The following is an 11505-nucleotide window of genomic DNA, read 5'->3' on the forward strand; positions in this document are numbered from 1 at the left end:
AAGCAAAAATGAAACTACATGGGCTTTTGATTCCAGCTGTAGTGGTTTTGCATTACACTTTTAAAAACAGTATGTCGTAGCATGAGTCACTGTTTGGTTGCTTCATCCACTCCACATAGCGGCCATACATCCTTCTCCGGTCTGCAGCAGTTACAATTTTAGAATTCTTGACAACGGCACCGCCACCCACCCCTCGATGCAAGTACTGAATTCTATCGAACTAATAGTAACCATCACAAATGGATTGGAAATAAAAATATTAAGAGCAGCAAGTTTTCTGAAACCAGTTTTATTGAGAACAAGTTCATCAGAGTTTACTTTTCACCGGTCTGCTCTGGCATACTTCTTATGATATCAGAATCACCTAAAATGAGAAAGATAAACCGAAATGATCAACCTATGAAATAAAAGCATGCTTAAAAAGGTCATCAGTTTATAAAAGCATTGAAACATTAAGCTACATTACATATCCAAGAGTTCTCGGCTTTCACGTTAAGTTACGAGAGCAGTTTGCAGACATTCTGAAAGCCTTCAGTAGCTAAAGGAGGCACATTTGCCACAAAGGAACTAACAAAATGCTTTACGTAAACATCTGTGGTCAGTGGCAAAACATATACACAATAAGGTTATTTGCAAAAACCCATCAAATGTGCTTGGCTTATCAATACAGTCCCCAAAGTTGTATGAGAGTTTAAAATACCTGGGTTAGACATTTTTACGGGTAATCCCAACAAGAAATGGTCATAAAGAGCCCAAAACAAATTGGTGCTACAGTTTTCTTCAGGGGAGTCCATTGCAAAATGTGGCTTTTCTCTCCACCCCACCTTGAAAAAGGAGTGCCTGCGTAACATCTTAATATTGAAGGCAGTTCTGGCATTAGGGAGTGCCTAAAAATACCCCAATGCCCTTAATACGTATTTAGCTTGGCATGGTTGGAGTACGATAGGAGATGCATAGATTTCATTAAAAATTATGCAAGCTTCTGAAGAGGGATCTCTACAGACAATGGCCGAATTTTAAAGCAATGAAAAAAACGGTGGTCGTTAAAAACAATGTGGAGATTACTATGGAGAACAATAATTTAAAGATCATATCCAAATAGGACTGGTATAACGAATTAAAAACAGATCCAGTCCGCAGGAATACAACTCTAAGGCACAGGTTTCTGCTGAATATGCAGATTAGACGTGATGGTACCCAGAACAGGGGTGGTGAGAATGAAGTGGTAGCGACACCTTTGTAAGAAAAATTAGCAGGAAAAAAAATCTATTCCAACATTGTCCAATTATACAGCCTGAACTGTATTCTTTGGCAGTTTTGTCAATCCCCCCGCCCCATCTTCTGAGTGTGCCGCATGAACGGTCATCAACTCAGCTACACACTTGCACTGGTTCAGTTTTGGCTCCAAATACAACATAAGTGAAACTCTTAATCACTCACCTTTGGAGTTGGAATGCTGTGTTCTATATTGTATTTCTATACTTTTAAATTATAGGCAGAACAAATATTTGGCCCAAATGGGTAACTGGCATGCCAAGTAGTTGCAATGCGTTCAATGACTGGAAAACAGTGCCCTCTCCAAACCCCTCAGATGTCTTGGGAAGATGCCCCTTGACCCCTCCCACCCATGATCACATCATATTTCGTGGTCCATAAACATTGCACCAGTGATTCTGCCACGATTACGTAAAAAAAGCCAAAAAACATTGCACCAGTGATTCTGCCACGATTACGTAAAAAAAGCCAAAACATTGGAACACAACCCAATAAAGTGGGGTTGGAGCAGGAACGGGTGTGAGGAGGTGCAGAGTTGGCCAAAACTACTCCCTGGTTAGGGCTGCAAGGATTTAGTCCTGCAAACAATAGTACTAGCAAGGTATTTGCTTGCACGGGGGTGGGGTGGGGTTCAAAGTATCTAAATGTATCATGGGGGGAGGGGGGGGGGGGGGGGGGAGACTGGGGCTGTAGGAACCAGACACCCAAATGCAATTTTGTTTGGTCCTTTCAAACGAATGAAATTGGGTCCGATAATATTCCCCTTTCCAAAGCCATTTTATATTGCAGTTTAAAAAAAATGGATGTGCTATAAGCTTTAAAACTGCTGTCATCTGGAGGGTGCGCAGTAGAGTATGCAAGATTCTCAGTAGCAAAATTATTGGGATAGTGCCAAAAGGTGGTCGATACACGGGCAATTTTAACTCCAATCGCTTATTAACCCAGTGAAAGAAAAATGATAATTAAGTCTAGCAAATACGTCACAAACGATCTTTATGCAAAAAAAAAAAAAAAAGGCATGTAACTTGCAAAAATATAAGTAGAACTAGATAAAGAACTAGCTCCGATGACAAATTGCAAGTTTTAATATAGCGAATGTCTAGCCCGGACCTGACCACAACAGATCAAACCGGCGAGAATATATTCGCAGCTAATTACGCAACTATAAATCAGTAACAATGCAGCTATAGCTTTCACTTCAATGCAGAATAAGCATTGCCAATACATTAAGGAAAAAGTATTCAACACAAACTACTCAAGTAGGCACTAGCTATTGTAATATTCCCCCACATGCTTGAAGATATGTTTTCCCTGCAGCTAGTTTCCAAGATGTGTTTTAGTTAATGTTAACGGTTTATATTGGGCACCGATATCATGTGGTCGCCAGGCGCTCACGCATATCTGTAATATAAGGGGAGGACGGGTGGTTAGGAGGAGCAGAAAAAGAGGAGAGCCTTTACTGTTGGCAGCTTCAGTTCGGAAGCACCGTTCACTGAGGCTATTTTCGGAAGTTGGCCGTCATGTGCCGTTTTTGCGAGGTTCGGTGCGGTTTGTTTTGCTTTTGTGAAGTAGGTGCGGGTTGTGGTGCTGTAGAGGTCTGGTTGTGTCAAGTTTGTGAGGTGTATGGAGAGGTAACGACTGTTAATGAAGGTCACACTAGTGAACAAAGCAGGAAGTTAAAAGGGTGCTAGATTCTGAAGGAATTGGCTGGATTATTAATTTAGCACCCAAGACTGGTTGAGTCACCATGCTGCACAAACAGACGACAGAAAAGAGTAGCTCGTAGCTCCTAGAAGTTAACGGGCTATATGCCGTGGGAAGTCACTACAACTAAGAATGAACAAGGGGATTGGTGGACATCCATATGGACATACACAGTCCAGCAGGGTTGTTGGATGCAAATTTACTTTCAGGGCCTAGGATTAAATGCTGAAATCGTGAATAAAAGGATATTGCGCTGCATGATTTAGTAGTACATATAGTATACCCATTTTTACCACTCTTTACCCTCAATTACTTGGGCTGGCAATTGTAGCCTCACTATCATTGTCCAAAAAACAAGGGTCTGAATTTAAACTAGGGATTTCAAGGGGAATTCAGTACTAAAAATCTATTTTAAAAAACGGTGCCAAGTAAACCACAGTTACCTGGAGCATGGGCAACGGGGCAAGGCTCCAAAACGAGAAAGACATTTCTGCTTTGGTATTGTGCTAACCTGAATCTTATCCCCGAACCATTCAAAATTCACGTACTCTGGGAAACTACCATCAAGCCAGGAATCTGGGTTTCTAGTTAACAGACTAAAAGTAACATGCAAAGTCAGCTACTAACCTGGATCAATGATTGCCAATGTGCATACTCTGTAGTATTTTCCACAAGCTGTTCCAAGTTCAATGTTGTTGCCACTGTAATGATGCACACCAGTCTTTGCCAACATGGCATAATACTCAATCTCAGATTTCCTAAAGGGGAAGAAAAAAAAAAAAAAAAAAAGTCACCCTACAATTATGGGCGCACATGTTCACAAATAAAAATAGGAGGCTGCATTTGCAATTCATATTACAATTAGAATTAGCTCATTAACCCAGTCAATGAAGAAAGATACCTATTAAGTCTGGCAAACGTCATAAAAAAAGACGAATACACAAAGAATAGCATGTTACTTGCAAAAATAGAAGCAGAACTAGACAACTAGCTCCAATTACATATTGCTAAGTTTTAATATAGCGAATGTCTAGCCCGGACCTGACCACGACAGATCAACCCGGCGAGAATATATTCGCAGTTAATTATGCAACAAAACGAATACAGTACATCAGTAACAATACAGCTACATCTTTCAATTACCTAAGCATTCCTTTAAATCCCATGCAGAAATAGCATCGTCAATATGTTACGGTAATCACACTTCCGTTAACGGAAGAAAGGCAAAATTAAATAAAGTTTTTGGGGCGGTGTGGACCGGGGGTATCCTTATGGATGAACATTCCTTTGCACCTTTATATTACAGAAATATATGTTTTACAGTACAAAACTACAATTAAATAAAAACATAAATCATGCCAAAATCCACCGCACAAGCCTCTAGAAACAAATATGAATGGATAAGCTCAACTCATTACAATTTAAAATCCTTCCCCAAAGATCTTCTGTAGGCATAAAATTGTTACAAAGTCCACAGGGTCAGACACTGCACACCAATGCTTCAGAGTCGATGTGTGTGTGTGTGACAGTCACAACAGTCTCTGGTCCCGGGCATTGTTATTTCGCTAGCCCAGAATGTGTGTTAGCACTAGATTTAACCTAAATCTCAACACTTGAAACCTAAAGTGCTGTGAGGGGTGCTTGTGTTAAAATATGATTGCCTGGTCGAAATTATCCCCAAAACATTTGTGTTGGACTAAGGATTCTCTTAATTTAAACCACACATTAACAATTTTGTCTTGGACAATTTTGGTGTGGATCTCAGTACATCTAGGGATATACCCATTTCGTCCAATATTTGTGCGCAACCAGAGGCGACCCATCTCCACCTTTAAAAATCCAAACTATGGGTTTCAAGTATCAGGGAACACTTTATTAACAAGGATACTGGAAATAAATCTGATAAACAGGATGTCTGGCCTAAGTATTATCTTTAAATGTCATTAGAAAGGTAATCGGGTCCCAGGGCGTTATAACGCCTGCTCCTTTTTATCAGGTAAATAATGTCCTCCAGACCCCATTTAAGTGCCCCTGTCCACCTGGCCTGAAATCAAACTAATGGACTGTTGACCCCTGGTTTCACATACAATTGAGAAAAATGCTTCACCCAAGTTTCTTCCGAAATCGAGTGAGACGGTACAAAGCATTCTCTCCCTTGAGGCTTTATTAGCCGCCAAATCTGCCTGTGTTCCCTGCCATACAAGCCAGCATCACTGATGTACTATACAGAAACTGGGTGAAGGGGAGGCAATTTGTACTCCTGCCTTAGCCTGCGTACCGCCCTGTTGTAACCAGCTATTAAAACCTTCTTTAACCTCCTCACTTCTCTGTGCAGTGGTTACTTAAAAGCCTGTAACTCCAAATCAAAGGCATGGGAATTACCGCACTTGTCCACCCCTTTCTTTAAATGTCTGTCCGTAGTTAAACTACCCAATACCTCCTGTATACAGTGAAGCCTACTGCAGAACCCAAAAAAGCCCCCCTTTCTATGGATACGCTAGAAATTCTCCGAAGAAAGGCTTTAGCCATTTTTGGTACCCATCTAACCTCGTAGGCAGAGCAATGCTGTACACCAGCAAAGAATAGTCGCTCAAATTCAAATTATTACCAGAGAACCCCACCCCCCTCATTGCTAAATCCTGCGAAACAAATACATAATCTAGTGTTGTTTTCCAGGACCCATTGTGCCAAGAACAATTCAGGGGAATGTCCTCTTGAGCATTCCCATTCACTATTACCAAGTCCCAGATTTCAAATTCTTGAACAATTATCCCCCCCCCCCAGCATCAGTCCTTTGCCACAGGCTTTGTTCGGTGCCATATAACACTTATCTAATCTAAGCATTAAAATCCCCTCAACTATAAGTGAAGCCCCTTCTTCTGGACCCCCCCCCCCCCCCCAACAGTGTGAAGGAAAGAGCCAAGAGCCTCCTCCAATTGTTCTTGGTGCAGGTTAAAAGGTTAAAATATACAATCATCAATGGGCATTTGCTGAGTGTACCAAACTCCTCTTCCTGCCAGATCAAGAGTGCCACCAGCCCCATCAAGTCACTTTTTTTAATAGAAACCCCTTGAGATTGCTCGATAGCCGTCAAGCCACCATAAGGCCTTCCCTTTTCTCCCCATAGGGCCCTGCTATATACAACTTCAAAGCCCTCTATAATAGGGGGATCCTGCAGGAGTGTTTCTTGTAAATACACGATATCAAATGACAAAGATCTCGATTATTTAATATTCCTGAAGCCCCTAGAGTACCAGGAAGCCAATTAGACCACCATGTGTGGTGCGTTTCCCCTACGATCTTGTTCCCATTTATTACTGTCACCTTTCCTCCAGGAGCCCTCCGACCTCCTACAAGTCGGTTCCCGTTTGTACCCTCTTGAGCTGTACATATGGGAGTGGTGCGTTCCAGCTAAACCGCGCACCATTCAGCTCTTATCTGGATAAATTGGTGTAACTTGAAATTGACTGGCCTGTGTGAGTGACTTCAAATCCCAGACCTAAAAAAAAAAAACTTTCTGCCATGATCATCTCTTTAGTAACGAATGACCTAGGTGCAGTTTTACTGTGTCTGAACAATCCTCATACACAAATTCCAGTCAATACGTCTTAGGTTTGGGATTGCATGCATTAAAGAAAGTGTATGTCGTCTATTCAAGGGGTATCTATTCGAACTCTCAGAGAGGCGATTCAAATCATTTGCAGGCAAATCTTTTTTTTGCGAGCATTTCTGGTGGTGCAAATCCCACGCTTTAAACCTGACTCCAGCCGAGTCCTGTCTAGGGTCAGAGACTTTCTCGCCTGGTGCACCCAAAGCAATTTCTTCTACCATCTTTACAAGTGGTGCCGGCATAACCAAGTGGGTTGTTACAAGGGGCGGCCCACCAACCGAATCCTTCAATACAGCCAGTTTTGAGAATATTACAGAAATATATTAAGTCACCGGAATGGGAATTAAACATTCTGAACGAAGAAAGTCAAACAACCGTTTATGTCCACTTTGTTGATATTTGTGTATATGGGTAGATGATCCATAAAATTCAGAAAAGACTACAGATTAAAATAAGTCGGACAAAACATTGCAAAATAATTCCACAATTTAAGTTACTAATTGGATCACCATAATAGACCCTTTATTTCAAATCTCATACTTCGAATTCCAACCATATATGAACCGCTGCCACAACAGGATACCGGAATAAATTCTGATCACTTAATATCTACATTACTTACTAACCTACTACAATTTTGCCCATGCTTCGGGTATTGTGCAAGCAGCAAATCAGCTCAAGGAGCATCAAGTTTGTAAAATTACATTAAACTTAGAATAAAACCAAGTTCAAAAGAACTAAACAGTAAAGAGTCCCGTTTTTGTAAATGCAAACAAGTTTGACCGCCACCGAATAGCAAACTCAGGAAAGTCGCAACAAACGTACCTCTAGAGGCAGAGTAAACGTAAAAGGTAAAGTAACTGGTCTTGCAATATTGCTGCAGAATTTGTGGGTACATTTTGTGAGGCTGGTACAAAGTAGAACATAATATAAACCAGCTTGCAAATTTCTCAAATCCCTTTTGGGGGAGGCTTTATTGTGTAGCACAAGTGTTGGGATAGCTCAGGGGCAGCTAACTGTCTTGTAAACAAGACCATGCCGAGAAGCAGTTTTGAAACCCTATCCCGTGCTTAGAAGCTGGAATCAGGCATGAAGCTTTTTTTTAATTTAAAAAGGAACCCTTTAATTAACGTATCAGACGTTTTGGGGAGAGTTTAGTGAAACATGAGCGTCAAACATTTTTGCAGAGGCCAGCATCTAGAGCAAGTACTAATTAAGATACATTAAAATAGGTCCTGGGACGCCGCTGATAATTACAATACAGAAACAAAAGCCAATGCTACAGCCCAAATACACAATTCATGTCAAAGGATCCATAAAACTGCCTTTAATAAAACTTATTATGGATACATCAAGCAGTTTGTAATGTCAAATGTATGTAGCTGTTATGTGGGCAGAATTACCAGTAATTTCCATCAACACTAGTCCTACTCTTACTAAGGGCGTTCTCTCAACCAGTCTATTAATCTGGTGGCTCCACCCTTATCTTCTTCCAGATACTTAACCCAACTGTCGCAGAAACCCATACCCAAGAAATCGGACCAATACCCTCAGGGTAGGCATAGATACTGAGCAGGTATGGTCATTGTCATTAAGATTACCGGCATGTAAAATAAAAATGTTATGCCACGGCCCTCTTCTGTACCAAAGACCGGCACAATTGGCATACATGGCAATAAAAACTGGTACAATCAGTATGCAGCACACCCAATGCTTTTTTATTAAATCAGAATACTCATCAGCTTGGCTGACCATCGAGCGCAAAAGCTTGATCTGTCTGTGTACCATGAATATAGATAGCAATGACCCCAGGACGTAGACACCCCTAGTTGATTGGTCCTGAACCAAACCTGAGAAGGGGGTGGACCCAAGTAAAACTATGCCAGATGACCACCTTCAAGCAATAACTGAGTTAAAGACATCATCCCCAGCCAGTCGTCCCATAACAGTAAAAAGACTATTATACCAACAGGGGACTAGAAGATAGCAGGACAGGTACAGGTTTCGAATCCCGGTCCCGCACTCAGATTTGTCTGCGGTATTAAACTGGTTATGTATGGAACATCTATCCTACTAATGCAAGTCAATAGCACTTCACCACAGTCAAGCTCAGCCACGGTCTCAGCACCGGCTTCCGAACGGTCAGCAGGTAGGGCCAGGAAGACAATGTCATTGGGCAGTTGAAACAGAGGTAGCCTGAAGGCAGATTACATTGCAGCACCAAAGATTGAGGGTGAACTTGAAAGGCGAGCAAATAGAACACCCAATTTTCCTGGCAATGCTGATGGAAACCATGAACAAGAGCCTTAAGGCAAGGAACTCTGCATCCGCTGTGCCCAGGACCCAGAAGACAAAGTACCAGTGGAGAGGGCCGAACCAGAGACTGCACCATGAGCCATCCACAGTGAACCCCTTTAACAATGCGACTATAGGAAAAGCAACCCGATAAATTCCCACCCAAGGTTGTGCCAACTGCCTCAAAGGCTGCCCATTGAGCCCGTAAAGGCAGCAGTACAAGACCAAAGATTGAACCCATCCTGCAAAAACCGGGCATCTCCAGACCCCCACACTTTATGGAAAGCATGCGTCCATTCACCAAGACCACACAGTGCATCATCATAACACCTACTAAAACCCTTTCAAAGACCATGCTGCCCTGGGCAAGTTGCTCCTCAGCTGGCAACTAGCATGGCAGGTGATCTCTAGAGAAGGAGGTTTGGGAGAATGGAGGGAACCAGGTGCATCTGGACCAGTACAGTATTCAGAAGCACTCTACAGGTTTCCCTGATCCTGCAGAGAACCCTTGAGATCAGGGGAATGAAAGAGGGAAAACAGAGGAGAAATCTGGGCCAAGGCGACCATGGTGTCTTGTCGGTAAGCCCCGTTCCAGGAACCTGAAGACATACAGCAAGGTGGAGGCGGAGAGATTGAAAGAGGGAGAGTCTAACAAACATGCCCGTTTGAAGTACTTGCAATGTAATGGTGCACGCTTCGCACAAAGCGTTATGAGAAAGCTACTTGAACCCAAACTGCAACAAGACGAGCCTGCACCCCCTCAAGAAAGAGCAAAATTAAAGGCATTTGGAACTCACCTCAAAGCAGGACAGTTGTTGGCAAGAATGACCAGCTTGGCTTTCCCCTGGCGTATCATTTTCAAAGTCTGTTTATATCCCAGCACATATTTGCCACTTTTCATAACCAGCTGGAGTCTTGAATTGATAGACTCGAGGGACTTTTTCTAATAGGAAACACAATATATTCACAATCATCAATCACAAAGAAACACTACTCGTATACTATATAAGGGATCCTTACTTGGTTTTCAAGTACAACGTTCTATTGTGACGGTCCTGTCCTTTAATTAGGTCAATTCACCTTAATCACTAATGCCAGTCTATGCTGATGCTCCTTGTGCAGTAAATGCGATTTCCGCAATGTCCTCATCGACATTTAAGAGTGAATGGTGTTCGGCTTCTTGACGCAGGCCGATTTGCTCAGCCAGACCCTCCTAATGTTCCTTCGAACGCAGCAGGGTCTTGCTCTCCCTCGCCCATGGAACTTTCTTACACACTGCATTGGAGTAGTGAGCATGTTCCAGCTAGCCCCAGAACAGAGAAATTAAACGGGGCTGCACACCGGGTGCTATTATTTCCTCGCAAGTGTGGTGAACGGCAGTTGTGCTCTCGAATGCAACGTGTTTACACTACCTATTGGCAGACTGCAAAAACAGGCAATCTCAAGCGATCCGACAACCTGCTAGCCCACCTGCTCCAACATAAACGAGGTCCAACGATGACAGATTGTGGGCATGGTGGGTACAATTATTTTAACAAAATGCTGTAGTGGAGACCACCGGACAAGTATGACGTAGGTCCAGACAGGCGGACATATGGATAGAGGATACGTTAGGCCACTAGAAAGATAAGTAAATACTTAGAAGATGTTAAAGACACCATCTCGGCACCAGTGCTGTTGGGGGGCGAGAGTCCCGCGGAAGACTTGGCTGTGTTTACAACTCAATGCAAATCACTGCTTTGATAAAAGGGGACATTTAACCAACCAGGGCAGAGGCGATTTAGAAGGGGAAAATTATACGTTTCTAAATTATATGCTAATTCTATTGACCGATATATAGTCGCGATTCCTAAATAGCAAGCAATACCATCTATATGGGTATATACAGCAGACGCCCTACAGTAGCACCGCTCGGGGAGTTGTCACAGAAGCCAGCGTGTTTGACAGTCGGACACAATTTAAGCATTTTACAAATCTGAGGGGTCTCCGCCATTGGCTGAGCGGAGAGACCCTGCTTTTCCCATTACACACCCCATGTAACTCCACGTGAGAGCCCCTGGGTACTCACCGTCTTCTTGGCGGCCACCATCTTGCTGCCGGTAGATTCTGACGAGCTGCAAAAGACATACGTGGAAACGTCAGAGCCTCCCCTGGCAGCACCATACGCGTACAAAGCCCCAACGCGCCCCCAACTAAAGTAGTAGCCCCCGATGCCGGAGCCCAAACTTACCAGAGTTTCTATGCCAAGATGGCCGGGGAGAGAAAGGAAGGAGTGCCCACAATGCACTGCGTTTCATGCGCCCCGCGGCACTTGCGTGACTCCGCCTGTTATGGAACAGGAAGTCGGGACTTCTGAAATGTTACTACAACGCATGCAGCCGTCAACCAGAGAGAACGCTTGAAAAAGGGCGGTACTTTGTTGCAAAAAAGGAGGCCATGTTAAAGCCAGCAAATGTGCTCTACTCTGGCCAGCGCTGATGCCGGGTAAACATTGCCTGACCAGGAAGAACGTATTCCGCCTGGCCCCTGGCCTGCTCATCGTATGACCCTCACGCACACGAACTTTCAGCCTGTCATAGAAATAGAAAAGGTATCAAACCCATGTGGGTGAAAGAAACGTA

The 11505-nt window shown here is 43.1% G+C and overlaps 1 protein-coding gene and 2 non-coding genes across 3 annotated transcripts; all 3 read right to left on the reverse strand.

The window, feature by feature from the left end:
- Window positions 1-273: 273 nt before the first annotated feature.
- RPL30 (ribosomal protein L30) lies at window positions 274-11297 on the reverse strand. The gene is made up of 5 exons (XM_069621409.1): window positions 11115-11297; window positions 10953-10998; window positions 9682-9827; window positions 3607-3737; window positions 274-364 (listed from the first exon to the last, which is right to left on the reverse strand). The coding sequence occupies exons 2-5, from the start codon at window positions 10971-10973 to the stop codon at window positions 315-317; spliced, it is 348 nt and encodes a 115-aa protein (XP_069477510.1). The 5' UTR covers window positions 10974-10998; window positions 11115-11297; the 3' UTR covers window positions 274-314.
- Window positions 2292-2425, reverse strand: LOC138499028 (small nucleolar RNA SNORA72). Its single transcript, XR_011279081.1, has one exon. It is a non-coding gene; the product is annotated as a small nucleolar RNA SNORA72 (small nucleolar RNA).
- On the reverse strand, window positions 3930-4060 carry LOC138499030 (small nucleolar RNA SNORA72). The gene has a single exon (XR_011279082.1). It is a non-coding gene; the product is annotated as a small nucleolar RNA SNORA72 (small nucleolar RNA).
- Window positions 11298-11505: the final 208 nt, after the last annotated feature.

Source organism: Ambystoma mexicanum, chromosome 5q, assembly GCF_040938575.1.
Source record: "Ambystoma mexicanum isolate Mex_15411 chromosome 5q, UKY_AmexF1_1, whole genome shotgun sequence".
Taxonomy (NCBI): domain Eukaryota; kingdom Metazoa; phylum Chordata; class Amphibia; order Caudata; family Ambystomatidae; genus Ambystoma; species Ambystoma mexicanum.